General features: G+C 40.9%; 1 protein-coding gene across 1 annotated transcript; it reads right to left on the bottom strand.

The window, feature by feature from the left end:
- Window positions 1-643: 643 nt before the first annotated feature.
- LOC130950934 (ras-related protein RABF1) lies at window positions 644-5545 on the bottom strand. Its single transcript, XM_057879536.1, has 7 exons — window positions 5212-5545; window positions 4830-4990; window positions 4540-4634; window positions 4315-4420; window positions 3997-4086; window positions 3818-3904; window positions 644-1057 (listed from the first exon to the last, which is right to left on the bottom strand). The coding sequence occupies exons 1-7, from the start codon at window positions 5234-5236 to the stop codon at window positions 1019-1021; spliced, it is 603 nt and encodes a 200-aa protein (XP_057735519.1). The 5' UTR covers window positions 5237-5545; the 3' UTR covers window positions 644-1018.
- Between the last annotated feature and the right edge of the window lie 10643 nt (window positions 5546-16188).

The following is a 16188-nucleotide window of genomic DNA, read 5'->3' as shown; positions in this document are numbered from 1 at the left end:
GGTAGGTGGCACCATCTATAATTTATTAGAAATTATTAATATATTTTCTACAGATATTAGAGTTTTATTTATATCTTTAATTTTTCTAACAAATCACCAATATTGCAAAAAGCATGTCAAGCAACGTTAGCCTTCTTATAAATAATCATAAATATATAGATTCATAGTTTTATACATAATAGTTTCATTTCAAATTTTCAATAATAATATAAACTATTTTTTACATGACTAATAAATATTATCATTTTCTACCAATACTTGATCAACAATAATTTACACTCATATTTACAAAAATTTTGCACACAAGAATTAATACAATTTATACTTATATTTTTTAAAATTTACACATAAATTAATAAAATTTATTTATTAAAAACAATTGAATATTCACATTGATCAATAATAACAAAAAATACTAAAAATTACTACCCCAAGAATTTCTCTGAAATAAATTGGCTTGTCTAGAGCTTCCTACCTCAACGTTTCAAGTCTTGCAAGTACTTCATTCATTCTCTTTTATTTGATCATTGTCACTTCATTGCAATTTTAGATTAAGATAATTTAATTTAAAAAGATACTAAAATAATAGTAAAGTAGGTCAAACACTTGAAATACTTGTGCAACAAACAGAAGAGCATTCAAGTAAGTTCAATTTAACCATGATTTTGTTGATCTCACAAAGCATGTCTGCTACAACAGCAACAACCTAATGCACCTTGTGACTAAATCCTTTAACCGAATTAGAAACAAGGTATATCAATCCATTAAAAAAAAAAAAAAAAGACCAAGGACTTGTGTAAATCATCATAGTATTCATTTGACTCGTTCTACAACCACCTAATGTATCATTTTGATTTTATGGCATGATGTTATATTATATGACACTACATATCAATAAAACCAGAGGCATATGGGATCACAATATACATCAAATTCCTTCCTCATTCATTATAATTTTGAAGGATCCAAAGAAAAATGCACATTTTTCTGTGAATAAGAGTCCTGGTCCTAGCTTACATCAAGAAGCTGAAGGGCGAGGCAGTCTTTTCGCAATTTCCTGTGGTATAAAGAAAAGGGGGTAAAAAAAAAGAACAAGTGATCAATCTTTAAGCATAATACGAATGTCCATACACATTTACTTAAGAGGATTTTCCCAATGAAACTATTGATATATAGCATCATGATATGCATAGTGATGCATCAAATAATAACAGGTGTGAAAATGAAGATTACAAACATGAGAAGTAGAGAGAAGGAGAAAAGGACAGCCAGATCAGAAGGTGAAAACTCCATTCAAGTATTACCAATTGAAAAATTATTAGAATTGCATGTGCAGGTAGGATTCTAACCAGCATACTAATACGATTCTTTAAGGTCAAAACTCGAGTATAGGCTTCACATGGAGCTTATCCTTAAAAACTTTTCTTACAATTTTACCTCCCAACCAAACATACCCTAAGAGTCAAAAGCAATGACATCTAATGCATATTTTGGATGGTAAATATGAAAGATCTTGAGTGCATTTATCCAGGTCTCTAAGGAGACTACTTGAACCTAGGATTTAATCTTGGCAAGGTTACTTCGCCTAAACTTTAGGGTATTGTCCCCTTCCCCATACACTGATAACCAGAGAAGCAGAGACCATCGAATCAAATATTCAAGATCTATTGCATATTGGACTTCACATTGTTGGCTACATTCATGATATGCTTGAATGACTTAATCAAATAATATCTAACCAATGTTATACAGCAACAACAACAAAGCCTTATCCCACTAGGTGGGATCAACTACATGGATCAAACGATGTCATTGTATTACCGGCATAAAGGCAGCAATCACTAATTCTGAGTTCCCTCCCACAAATTTTTAGGCTGCGTTTGAAGACTATCCTAGACAAAATTACAAAGATATTCCAGGATGCAAGCTGGTTGGAAGAGATAGATAAGGAGATAGGCAACATTTCCGTCCCGGAACAGATGAACTTTGTAATTTTTGTTCACCCAAAATGTGGGAACAGACTTCTGTCTCTACTGTCTCAACAAGCTGTATTTTGGGTCTTAGTATGATTACCAATTAAGGATGATATAGGTCAGAAAAAAGTAGGCACGGTAATAATTTTTTAATTAAATAAGTATAATGTAAGAACCTGGCATCTAGAGTAAATAGAAGAATGAAACAGTAATAAAAGGGCATGGGAGAGGGAGTGATATCAGTGAGATATCACCCAATTTCCCAGTATTTGTTATTATTATTTAGTAAAAGGAAGGTATCACAAAAGTATCAGGTAGATCTGATTCTCTCCTAGCGTCTAATCCCATCTTTCGCCATCTTTTCCCATGCCCTCTCACAGTCTCACTACTTCCCACACGGTTTATAGTTCCCACCTCTCTCATAACAAAATGCTCACTGTCCCTAACTCACTTGCAAGTTAGTTACAAAACCCACCCTAGCCCATATTTCACTCAATTACAGTTAGGTCTCTAATTTCTAATTGGCTTGGTACATAACATATAAAAAGTAATACAAAAGAGTGTAAAACATCCTCACAGCAGAAACGAAAATGAAAACTGACAACACATGTCAATCCCATTGTATATCAGCTAAAAGTAACACCATCAATCAGATCATGTGCAAAGGGATAGCAGGTCAATCATAGCTTCTGAACCCACAAAAGAAGGGGGAAAAAAAAGAGCATCTTTGACTTCATGCCTACTCCTATTATCTTTATTTAATATCCTCAGTGCCTTATGAGAAGGCCAGTAGTAATTCTTGAGAGGCTTTGCAGTTTTCCAGACAGAGGAGGCTCCACCTAGCAGTTTGCGCATGCCAGCATGTTTGTTCAACTCCTCTAGAAGCAGCAATCCTAGATGGCATTAAAATGTGATCCAGATCTAGGCCACTTTAATTCGCTTGGTCTGCTCTAAAACTTTTTCTATTGGCTAAAGTTGGTGTATCACCACCATCAGAAAAGGTTCAAGTTTGGAAGTTTCACGGGACAGGAGTCCTTCCCCTGAGATCATCTTTGGCTTGTGCAATATATATATATATATATATATATATATATATATATATATCATATTGGTACAGCTACCTTCAGACTGCAAGAGCATGGTGGGGAAGCTTGCTACTAGCATGATCAATAATGTCCTAGGAGACCATAGATCAAAGTAAAGACTGAAAAGTTACTACCATAATAGGCTTGGGAAAATCTCAAATACCTGCATGTCAATATCACACAGTATTCCAAATTTCCAACAAGATTTAATACTTGAGCATGTTTTGACTCAAACTTCTTGTGGCCTGCTGTGTACAATTTACTGCTAAACAGACTAAGCTTCATCTCGCATGAACAGTATTGAAGCATTACCCTTTTATTTTTGTACCTTATATTCAAGGATTTACATCCAAATAAAACTGTAACCATACATATTTTACATGTGAATTCCCAAATTGCAGGAAATTCTGAAATCCAGTTACATCCAAATAGTCACTACTACTACTGCTACTACTACAACAAAGAAGTCTTATCCCACTTGGTAGAGTCAACTAAATAGACCAAACGACAATAGGGTGCCTTTAATAGATCATAACTGTGTTAAACCCATCTATACTTAAATAGTTAAATCTCTTTGAATAAAACAACAATCATACATATTCTAAACAATCAACAACTTACTGAATGTTACATGCAATCACGGACATCCTAATAATTAGAACATTTATACTATTGTTCATCCATTCCTATCCTTATCAAAAAAAGTCATGATTAATTTGAAAATTAATAAATTGGAAGGGGGGAAAAACATCAAAGTACCTCAAAGAGTTCATTTATGTTGTCCGCTGTCTTTGCAGATGTCTCTATAAAGAACATTCCGTTCTTCTCTGCATAGTCAATGCCATCCTTCACAGAAACAATGAAATATACTCTATGAGAAAACAAGAGACTCGAGTCTCTAATGAAAAATAGAAATATATTGAGGAGTATTGCAATACCTGAACAGCCACCTCTCGCTTCTCATGAAGATCAGCTTTATTACCAACCAATGCCAGAACTATTTCAGGGCTTCCGTGCTTTTGTAGCTCCTACAAAATTAACAATACTTTAGATCCTGAAACAAATTGACAGAAAATGTAGAAACTCAAGCTATTCCAATCTAATCAATGTAACAGACATAAAGATATTCTTAGAATTGTAAGCCTAACTCAAAGGGCTAGTTCAAAGGAGGAGGACTGCGCATTGATTCCCACATCCTAATGACTAAACCAAAAAAGAAATTACAATATAGAATCATGTGATAACTACCAAACTACCTTAACCCAGTATTGTGCTTTGCTGAAAGATTCCGGGCTTGTAATATCATAGACAATAACTGCAACCGCTGCACCACGATAATATAGGGGTGCCAATGCAGCATACCTGAAATAGATTTCATTAGCAGTCAAATTTTATTTCCGGATGAGAAACATAACATTAGCCGAGTTCTCCAAATTGTCTGTATAATATACTGTGTAATCTGGAAAGAAAAAGGGATTTACCTCTCTTGACCAGCAGTATCCCATATTTCAAACTTAACTGTTGTAGAGTCTTGCAGTGCTATCGTTTGCGACAAAAAAGATGCTCCAACAGTTACCTTATATTACAAAGTCTAAAGGAGATAAGAATCCTATAATCGAGTAATTTTCATAACATATCTATCTAAAAGACAATGTGCATAGCTTAGCTGCATTTAGCATGACCAAACACCATATAAACACGTTTACCTCAGATTTATTAGGAAAATTTATTTAAGTGTTTTGGAGAGAAGTAATGGAAGCAATATTGGTACCTTGGATGTTGGATCGAATTGACCACGGACAAACCTTAGAACAATACAGCTTTTACCGACGCCAGAATCACCTAAGAGAACAAGCTTAACACGAAGGTTCTTGGCGTCCTGCCCTCCACCATTCTCAGAATTGTCTCGACCAAGCGGCCTCGAATCCCTACCTGTATTCAATTTCATCCAGAAACCCTCGTCAAACCTAAAAACAAGAACAAAAAAAATGCTCCAAATTGCACCAACCCCGATAAACCAAAACCCCCAAATCAAAATCAAAACCAAAATTACTCGAAAAAATCCAAACTTTTTAAATCCCCTTTTCAGCTCACGAGCTAAATTAACCTAAAAATTAAGAATTTTGACAAAAATTGAAGAGAATTGTGTGTACCTAGAGTGGAGGAGCCACAGCCCATGGTTCAGAGAGGAGAGAAATGGAAGATGCGGTGACAACTCGCTATGAAATTTGGATCCTTTTGTGCGTGTGTGTTTTGTTACGGTTGTTGGAGTCCCAAAAAGAAATTGGGGCCAACAAAGCACACAATCTGGTACAGTTAAGGGTTCGTTAATGGAAGGTTTGATTGTAAAGTTGGAAGTTGAAACTGACTTCAAAGTATGAAAATTTTTTGAGAGAATGTTTGTTTTGTTTCTGCTCTGTTTCTTTCTGCCGTGGGAAAATCGTTGCCTTTCGTGAGGACAAGAATTTGCACGGCGGATAATCTCGTCGCAAATAATGACTAAATGTGATTAAATTAATAAATTTTGTTAGTTCAGTTATTAATTATATTATGAATATGAATATTTTATATATATTGAAAATAAAGAATTTCATTTTTTAACCCATTAATATATCAAAATTTAAATTTTAATATTTATTTTAATAAATATTTTTAAAACACTTATTAATTCATAAAATTTTTTACTAACTTATGTCTTAACAAATTATAGTTATCTCAATATTCTCAAACTCAAAAATGACACTACTAGAATGAAATTGAATGAATTTTCTTACTATTTAACATAACCGATCCGATTTGATTTAATTTATTATTTTGTAATGCATCTTATTCTGGATAATAATAAGTATCAAGAATTTGACCACACAGAACGAAATCATGCATTACCAACATCATGCAAAGAATGCGGATAACGTAAGAATTAGAAAATAATATTGAATCGGCAAGACGGCGGGCGGGTAAATAAGATAAAATGTATATTCGAGGCAGTAAATACTTAACGGATACTAAGAAAATATATAAAATATGGGCTCCACAAGCAAGTAACACACATATTCTTTATCTCTATTAAGAACTCTACTAACTTAAGTTTCGAAGTGTCTTTGCAGGTTGCCCTCTAGACTGGTGCGAAAACAATCCATCTCGAGGTCTTGATAACTCATAAATTCGTATCAACCTCTATATACAAACATTGGCGCCATCTGTGGAGACCCTAAAATTGTTTCATAACTATGGCCAATCACAAAATTCAATCCATCGTTGATCAGAACACGCCTCACAAGGAAATGCACCACGAGGATGGTAGTGAAACTGATCCCAATTCCACTGATAAACATCAAATTCCCTAGGATTCGAGCACAATACTGGAGCTCACCGCATTGTCGAATTAGGACTGGTAGACTATGCCCATGCAATGCAAGAAATGTGTCATAAGATACAAGAAATGCAGGAAATGCAGCGTAAGATGCATGAGTTAGAATGTAAGCTTGAAGAATGTTCGCAAACTTGGCGATGCCAATCTCGAAGCCATACAGCTAGATATCGACGAAATAGTAGGAAAATGATGACCCCGGAGAGATCCCGAGGTTATTGACATGAGGGTGATCATCGGCAAACTCGGCAAGAGGGAACTAATTCCCATTCTGCCCAGTCCAAAAGGAAACAGACTCCGAACAGGAGCCCAAGTCCTAGACGATATAGGGATTCTAGGGAACATGTAATCTTGGGACAAACCCCGTTTGTCTTACATGTCCTCCAAGTCAGATTGCCTAAGCATTTCGACAAACCAACAGATCTTAAATATGAAGGAAAGTATGATCTCTAGGAGCACATAGACGCTTTTGAAGCGTGAATAAATTTGGAAGGGGTAGGAGACTACAATAAAACACCAAGCATCTTATGACGAGAGTAGCTCATGAAAAGAGCAACCCATATAAGAAAATCTTGTAACATCACAACCTTACAATATATGCATTATTCCAAATATGTGCACTAAGGAATGATTTCTAACTTAGTTCCTCTTGCGACCCATGTTAATTTAGGTGTTGGAGTCCTTACAGGAACACCTTTGGGAATGATGAACTTGGGACATTAGAAACTTGGAATAGGATGATGGCGGCAATATCGTGTCTCCAACCTACCCTCTATAATTTTGTTCAAGTAACTCCTAAACTCGGAAGAGCAAAAACACTTTTAAACAATGGTACCATCTGTGGGGATGCAATAAGATGCAAAGCGTTTCTAGTCATGCTATTAGAACCGACAATGGCATGGTTTAACACCTTGCCTTCTGGTTCCATTTTTTTTCATTTAATGATATCAAGATCAAGTTTCTTTCTCACTTCACAATGAGGCAAACCCAAGCTAAGCATTCGATTTCCTTACTTGGTATAGAGCAAAGGACTAGGAAAAGCATACAAGATTATCTGGATCGATTCAATAAGGCACTTTTGGAAGTCAACACACGAACTCCTGAAGTTGTTTGCCTCTATCTCATAGCTGGAGTACTTGAAGGAGATTTCAGAAGACATCCCACCTCAAAAGATGTGAAGTCCATGGAGGTAATCCATTATATTTCTCTAGAATACATGAGGGACGAAGATGTGTCAAAAGTATTTTCAACCAAGCGAAAAAACCCAACTCCCTCACCTAATAAAGCCAGAAACTCATGACAAATCACTCTAAGATCATTGGTCCCTCATGTGGGAAAGTTTGCCATATATACGCCTTTAGTTGCATCATTAACGAAAGTCTATAAGCAAGTGTCACATAGGGGCATACTTCCATCTTTGAACAAATCATAATACTGTGATTATCGTAAATCCTATAGTCACAAGACGGAAGATTGTATAGATCTAAAGGATGCTTTGGGACAAGCCATTCAAGACATAAAATTTTTTGAGATCGTTCTACCTCGATAGCATAATGACAATAAAGAACAGGAAACTCGGAATCCCAAGAATGTTAAACCTAATGAGAACCAAGACGTTACTGCTGAGGTGGTGGTAAACGCAGTGGTAGGAAAAAATGGTTTAGCGAGGTCTAGGAGTGTAATTAAAAATGATTCTAAAGTTGCGAGTTCTGAAGTGCTAAAGATACAGAGCTTCCCGACTATTCAATTTACACAATTTTCAATATGCGACATTAGAAGATGACGGCCGTTGGTAATCACTGCTAAATTGGGAAATGGGATTGTAAATAAGATTCTGGTCAACACTGGAACATATTCAAACTTATTATTCAAAAATGCGTTCAATGCCCTAGGCCTCAAGGATAAGCATCTCAAGCCACACTTACCTGGGGTAGTAGGTTTGGGAGATCACTATATTAAGCCTGATGGAGCTATTGACCTCTTTTTCACAATAGGGGAAGAAAAAAAAACTAGGGTGGTACAAGCCGAGTTTGTTGTTCTACAGGACTCGACAGCTCTCAATGTCATCCTTGGCCGCAAAACTCTTAATGATCTTTGCGCTTTCATTTCGACCAATTTTTCTGTTATGAAGTACTTGACGTCAGAAGGTCGTGTGGCAACAATCTGAGGAGATCGGGTGGCTACCATTAAATGCGACACTGTAAGCTTAAATCTAAGGGACAAGGCCAAGGAGTCTACAGGAATATTCTTGGTGGATTTGAACTCCCAAGTTTAGGAGAAATCGAGACCAGAACCTAATGGCAATTTGGAGAAACTCTAAATTGAGGAAGGAGCTAGAAAGTACACACTTATCAATAGAGACTTACCTTATCCCCTGAAGTCGGAACTCCATAATTTTTTAAAAGGTAACATCAATTTACAAAGAAAAAGAGATTGCAAAGCCATGCTCTCATCATAAGCTTTCTGGATTCTACCATTTTTTTATTTTATTTTAAATATTAAGCTTTTTTGGCACTTTTCTTATAGTACAACATGTTTTTATCTAAAAAATTGGGTAGGTAGTATACAATTATTTTAAGTTGGATGAATTCTATTAGTAAAGATAAAATTGTTGTTTGACAAACTCTTTCTCCGCCGTTGATGTTGCCTCGTTGCCTCTTTTGTTGTTGTTCTGTGTTCATCGCCATTGCTGCCTCCGTGTTTGTTATTGTAATTTTTTAGGTAGGTTGTCGTTCCTCAATTTATTAATTTATGTCATGAGTTTGTCATCTCTGTCGTCTCATATAATGCTTTAGTTTGTCCTCTTTTAAATGGTTTTTATCTAATTTTAAATAGTTAATTGTTAATATTGGTGTTTAATTTTTATTTTTCTCTTAAAGGAGATTGATAAAAATATATATATAATTTTTTGGCGAACACTAAGTACAAATTATACATATGTAACAAATTGTTGTGTGATGACCTCATAAGATATTTGTATCTTATACTTATTTGCTTTTATATGTGAATGTTATTCTTTTACATTTTTTTTAATATATATTACTCTTTTGATGCAATGTTTGCTTAATTCTAAATTATTAATAGAATCAATTCATCTATTAGTATTCTTTTAAGGTATTGTTAGTGGACTATATAAATTACATTGTTTTTACTACCTAGATTCTTAGTTGAATAGTAATATCACTATGAATAATTAGATTTTTTCAGGACTCATCCAAGAACCGGATGAGTTTAACAAGTCATAGCAAAAGTTTAGGAATAGCATCAATAGATTCTTGGACTATGCTTACTTCGTTAGAAATTTTTAAGGAGAGAAAATTCTACATCCTCCAAGCAAAGCACTCAAAAAGAAGTCCCTTCTCTTGGTTTTAGTTTCAATTTCACTAATGATAAGGTTGTTCCTTCACTTTTGTTTCTGTTGTCTTCTACCATTTATTCATTCTTTAATGACAAGTTGTTCATTCTTTGTTTTATTATTTGTAGATTTAGCATATGGAACAAATTAAGTATGGATATAAAATATACAAGTAGATTGATTGATAATTTTTTGACAAATATTAATTACTATTTTGTATGACAATTATTGTCAAATAAAAATGTTCGTTCGTCGGCTTCCGAACAGGTCGGGTGGACAGAAGGTGCGAAGGTGGATAGGTGAGGATGTCTTAGTCCTGGTCGCGCTGATCACGGGTCTGCCGAGCTGGCGAGCACTTGTGCTGGCGTGTGAACGAAGGGGGGTGCCACCTGCAAAGACACTCCGACGCTCAAGTCAGAAATCGTACAAGCAGGGGGAGTAATGTGGAAAGTGACGTACCTCGGGGGAAGAGCCAATCTTCCCCTTATATACATGTCAGTAGTGGGCCCCTTACGCGACAGGCCCATATTCCCAAGGACGCTGTCCTGCAGCACGTGTGTGATCCGTACAGGAAGCGTGCCCGGGTCGGTTGTAGGGCGCGTGCCCGGGTCGGGTGTTAAACGGGTCGGGTCGGCCCAAAGCTGGTTCTGGGCCGGGCCGTAACAGTGCCCCCACGCGCCAATGGTGGTCGTGGGAGCTACCAATGGCGTGTCGTCTCGTATCTCGTCAGGTCGGTCGCTCGTGGGGAGGACGTGCCCCCAAGGCGCGTCTCTTGGTTGTTCAAACAACCGTTTCATCGCCTCGCTTCCTGTGCCGAGCATTGAATGCTCATAATGGGGTGAAAACCCCGTTTGAAAAGACCATTTTGCCCCCAAGCGTTTCGTGCTCTGGAGGCAGCTTTTAAACGAGCGGTTTTGGTATTTCTTCATTTTATGTACTTTTTCCCGCACCCTCTATCCTCTCTTCTCCCTCCTTGCTACAAGGCTTTGCTGTGGTGCCTCCGTTCGGGTTTCTCGCATTTTACCAGATTCAACTCCATCTTCCTCTCATCAACTCAGGTAATTTTTCTGATCATCCTCCCTTTTATGCATTACTTCTGCATGCTTGTTATTTGGTTCTTTTGATGTTACTGCGTAGCCTTAGTTGCGAGTAGACGTGTTAGGGAGGAAAGTACCATTCTAGGGTAGGCTCTTTCTCGTTCCTTTAGTCTTTTAGCCTTGTTTGCCGTTAGTCGGGAAGTCGTGGGGGGTGGTGTTTGTTTTTGGCCTGAGCGACCGATCTCTTAGACTAACTGGATGGTACCCCCATGTAGGTATGGCCCGCACCGTCTCCCGAGCATCCGTTAACCCTGCGGCTTACGATCAGTATGCTTGGGTCGTCTCAGATGTGAGGGATTCACCCAACCAAATGAGCGAAGAGGAGCTCACCGAGTTCCGACAAGCCGGGTATCTGTGTGGCGGGACTGACGAGGAGGCCAATTATGACGCCTTCGTCCCGGCTGCTCGCGAGCGGTTGTATGAAATCAACTTCCAACCCCGCCAGGTCGGGTTTTTGGAGAACTTGCCGGATCCCTTGGTCCGTTCTGACGACCACTTGGTGGCTCTGGAAGTACTGTTTCAATCTTCTCGAGGAAGTTAGGAGTGCTAAGGCTAGCTTTTCCAACTTGCTATATCTTAACTCTACTCCTTGTAGGGCCCTGCTTATGAAGTAGACTGGTTGTTGGGTCCTCCCGTTCTCCCGCACTAGTACTGCGGCCAGGGCTTCGCTTGTTATAGCGAGGTACAGGTACAGTGGTTCCCCTTCCCTTGGCTTCCCGAGAACGGGAGGTGCCGCTAGGATTTCCTTGAAGTGTTGAAAGGCTTCTTCGCACGCGGGTGTCCACTCAAACGTCATCCCTTTCTTCATGAGGTTGAAAAATGGCAGGGCCTTTGCCGCCGAGGCCCCGAGAAAACGGGAAAGTGATGTCAATCGCCCTGCCAACCTCTGGACGTCCTTGACACAGCCCGGGCTTTTCATCTGAAGTATCGCCTGGCATTTCTCCGGGTTGGCTTCTACCCCTCTCTGAGTTATCATAAATCCCAGGAACTTGCCGACCTCCATGGCGAAGGCGCACTTGAGGGGGTTCGGCCTCATACCATGTTGACGGAGGGATGCAAGCACACTTGCCAGGTCGTTAGGAGTCGTCAGCTCGTGTTGTTTTTGCCAGGATGTCGTCCACGTAACTTCGACCGTTTTCCCTATGAGGTCGTGGAATATCCTGTTCATCAGCCTTTGATATGTCGCCCCTGCATTTTTCAAGCCGAACGGCATTACCTTGTAGCAGAAAGTTCCTCCTGGCGTTATGAACGCCGTTTTGTCTTCGTCTGGTCGGTGCATCGGTATCTGATTGTAACCGGAGTAGGCGTCCATGAAACTCAGATACCGATACCCCGCCGCGGCGTCGACGAGTGCATCTATGTTGGGGAGGGGGAAGCAATCTTTGGGGCATGCTTTGTTAAGGTCAGAGTAGTCCACGCACATTCTCCATCTGCCATTGTGTTTTTTCACCAATACCACATTTGAGAGCCACGTCGAGTAGTCGACTTCTCGTATGAAGCCTGCTTCTAGGAGGCCGGCCGTTTGCTTGGCTACCTCCTCTGCTCTTTCCGCCGACATCTTTCTTCTTCGTTGAGCCACCGGGCGTGCTTCTGGCTTGACGGCTAGGTGATGCGAAATGATTTGTGGATCGATGCCCGGCATGTCGGCTGGCGTCCATGCGAACAGGTCCTTGTTGTCCCTTATCATTTCAATCAAAGGCCCCTTCAGCTCATGTGGGAGGTTCTTGTTAACAAATGTGAACTTTTCCCCCTCGTCACCGATGCTAAATTTCTCCAGGTCCCCTTCTGGTTCCGGCCTTGGGCTGTCCTCTACTCTGGCATCGAGGTCGGCTAGGAATACGCCAGATGCTTCCTTGGATTTCTTTCTGAGGGACAGGCTGGCGTTGTCACAAGCGACCGCCGTCTCGAGGTCCCCCCTTACGGTCCCTATGGATCCATCATCGGTGACGAACTTCATCACTAGTAGCTTGGTGTTGATTATGGCCTCAAAATCATTGATTGTTTTTCTTCCCAGGATGATGTTGTAGGCTGTGGAGTCTCGGAGGATCACGAATTCAGCCATCACCGATCTTCGGCCTTGCATCTGTCCTACCGAGATCGGTAGGGAGATGACCCCGTCCGGTTTGATGAAGTGGTCGCCTAACCCGATAACCCCGTGCTGGTGGGTCGTCAGGTCGGCATCCTTCAGCCCCAGTGCGTCAAACACATTGCGGAACATGATGTTTGAATCAGCCCCCGTGTCGACAAGGATCCGCTTGACGAGGCCGGTTCCCACTCTGGCCGTTATGACCATGGGAGGGTTTTCCGGGGCGTCGCTGAACCATTGATCTTCTGGGCCGAAAGAAATGGACGGAGGTTTTTTGGCACTCTGCACCGGTGGAGACGAGATCGTCAGAACCTTGGCATCTTTCTTGTGTGCCGATCGGGATTTTGGTGCAGTGTTTTTTGCCGTTACCACGTTTATCACCGTGAGGCCGTGGTCTCTGTCTTCGGGCTCTTGTCGCCGCTTGACCGGGCGTGTCTTGCCGTCCTCGTCCTGATCGCGATGGCGCCTTCTCGGCTCCCTGATAAGATGGGAGAACGCTGCTAGCTTTCCCTCCCTTATCGCTTGTTCTAATGCATCCTTCAGGTCGAAACAGTCCTGCGTTTGGTGGCCATATCCCTTATGGTAATCACAATAAAGGTTCTTGCTTCCGCCTGTGCGGTCCTTGAGTGGTCGGGGCTTCGGGAGAATTCCTTTCTCCGCTATTTGTTGGTAGACTTCCATGATGGGGAGGGTGAGTGGGGTGTAGTTAGTGAATTTCCCAACTCGAGGGAACGGCCTAGATGCTTTGTTTGATGCCTCCTCCCTAGTCTTTTCTTTTGCTCTCTCACCGTCACCGATCTGCCGGGCCTGGCCGTAACCGGACTGCCGTTTATTGGCAGCCACGACTCGGCTGACCTCCTCGTCGTTTATGTACTCCTTAGCCACCGTTTGGATTTCATGCATCGTCCAAACCGGCTTCGTGGTAAGGTGTTTTCGGAAGTTCTCGTTGAGGAGGCCCGTTCGTCAGGCAGAGACTGGCTACCGAGTCGGTTAAGCCGTCGATCTCCAAGCATTCGTCATTGAACCGATCTAAGTACCTCCTAGTCTAGTCGGCTCTCCCTGTCTCTGGGTTACCCCGAGAAGGTTGATCGGATGCTTGGCCTTTGCTATTCGCGTTGTGAATTGGGCCAGGAACGCGCGGCTGATGTCTGAGAAACTGTAGATGGAACCTTGAGGGAGGCCGTTAAACCATCTGATCGCTGGTCCTGCTAGGGTTACCGGGAAGGCGCGGCATCTTACTTCGTCGCCTACTCCCTCTAGATTCATCCTAGCCTCGAAGGCCGTGAGGTGCTCTAGGGGGTCTTGGGTTCCGTCGTACCTCATGTCCGTTGGTTTGTCGAAGTGTTTCGGCAGCCGGACCTCGAGGATAGATCGGTGGAACGGGGTGGCGCCCATTATCACAGGTCGTCGGGTTCTGTCGTCTTCGCGACCTCTTGTCGTTCGGCGGGTCGTTCTGCCGCGGGAATAGATGATTGTGTCATTTCGCCTTCTCCTCACGGGTGACTCCTCCCGCGAGCTCTTCGCTTCCGTCCTGGATGCAGATACGCGCCGCGGGCGGCTTCGGTGAGAGTCTTCCTCCTCTTCCCCGGGAGAGGGGGTATAGCTTGGATCGGTGAACTGCCCATCTCGTTCCCGGTCGGCCAGCTGTCGTTCTAGGTTCTGGACTCTGTGGCGTAGCTCCTGCATTATTATGGCGCTATCGCCGCCCGTTCCCCCGAACGGTCGTGTTCTCGTGCGTTGTTGGGGGGATCTCCGACCCCCCCTTTGTGAGGCGACGGAGGCCGCCCCTTCCGCTCGAGCTCGGTCGCCGGGTCCTAACGCGACTTCCATTTAGGCGTTCCCCACAGACGGCGCCAATGTTCGTTCGTCGGCTTCCGAACAGGTCGGGTGGACAGAAGGTGCGAAGGTGGATAGGTGAGGATGTCTTAGTCCTGGTCGCGCTGATCACGGGTCTGCCGAGCTGGCGAGCACTTGTGCTGGCGTGTGAACGAAGGGGGGGTGCCACTTGCAAAGACACTCCGACGCTCAAGTCAGAAATCGTACAAGCAGGGGGAGTAATGTGGAAAGTGACGTACCTCGGGGGAAGAGCCAATCTTCCCCTTATATACATGTCAGTAGTGGGCCCCTTACGCGACAGGCCCATATTCCCAAGGACGCTGTCCTGCAGCACGTGTGTGATCCGTACAGGAAGCGTGCCCGGGTCGGTTGTAGGGCGCGTGCCCGGGTCGGGTGTTAAACGGGTCGGGTCGGCCCAAAGCTGGTTCTGGGCCGGGCCGTAACAAAAAATTTATTATTTTATAGAGAATTATTGATAAATATGTATTTAAAATACTAACTGAATTTTTTAATATCTATTTTAATTAAAACATCATTATTAGTTATTTTGTCTTTTTTTGAATTTTTTTATTATGTATAAATTTATTTAATAATTTAAATGATTACACATGTATAAAGAAAAATTCTATTAAAATTTTTATTTTTTTGTATTTTCGCACAAAGCAACTTTTATTTTGTCAAAAAGACAACTCTTCTATTAGTTGCATATTTGGTTTTAAACAACATTTTAATAAGTTGCATATTCTAAATACTAGACAACACTTGTATAGATTACATATCCAAAAAAATAGGCAATGTTTTAAAAGGTTGCAAATTCAAACTAATAAGCAACACTTTAAAGGATTGCAAATTCAGACTCATAAACAATGCGTAAAAAGGTTGTATTTTATAGCAAATAGGCAATGTATTTTAATAGTGCCCAAAACATGAGAGAAAAGACAACACCGCGAAAGTGTTGTCTTTAGTACATCTCTAAAGTGTTGTTCTTTTTCAACCAAAGACAATGCAAATTAGGTGTTGCTTATAAAAGTGTTGCTTTTGAATGAAAAAAGTGTTGCCTATCACCTAAGATAACGATCGCATCAGCAAGGGATTCGAAAACGTTTTAGGTCCAAAAGTGTTACTATAGATCAAAAGTAACCCTTTATCGACCTTTAAACAATACTTTTTAAATGTTGTCTCAGTCTGAAAATGTTGTAGTGCCACCTGTTGGAAATTCTTAGAGTTCTTTAACCCCAAGACTATCCATGTTAAATCATTAAAAAAGAAATACGTGAATGCGAAAACGTACCTGAATTCATAAGCATAATTGAAAGAGTTTGGTTCTTTGATCTTCCTCAACCAAAACCTTCTGTATCCCTAATAGGGTTGAATTGCAATTCCTCT

Source organism: Arachis stenosperma, chromosome 9, assembly GCF_014773155.1.
Source record: "Arachis stenosperma cultivar V10309 chromosome 9, arast.V10309.gnm1.PFL2, whole genome shotgun sequence".
In the NCBI taxonomy this organism is placed as follows: Eukaryota; Viridiplantae; Streptophyta; class Magnoliopsida; order Fabales; family Fabaceae; genus Arachis; species Arachis stenosperma.
This window is presented reverse-complemented; position numbering and strand designations above follow the sequence as displayed.

What these genes read in the sequence shown, in the direction of transcription:
- LOC130950934 (XM_057879536.1), bottom strand. Translation starts at nt 5,236, where the DNA reads ATGGGCTGTGGCTCCTCCACTCTAG. An exon ending in AATTCGATCCAACATCCAAG is followed by an intron (nt 4,635 to 4,829) that starts GTACCAATATTG and finishes TTGTAATATAAG; the next exon opens with GTAACTGTTGGAGCATCTTT. An exon ending in AGCGAGAGGTGGCTGTTCAG is followed by an intron (nt 3,905 to 3,996) that starts GTATTGCAATAC and finishes GTTTCTGTGAAG; the next exon opens with GATGGCATTGACTATGCAGA.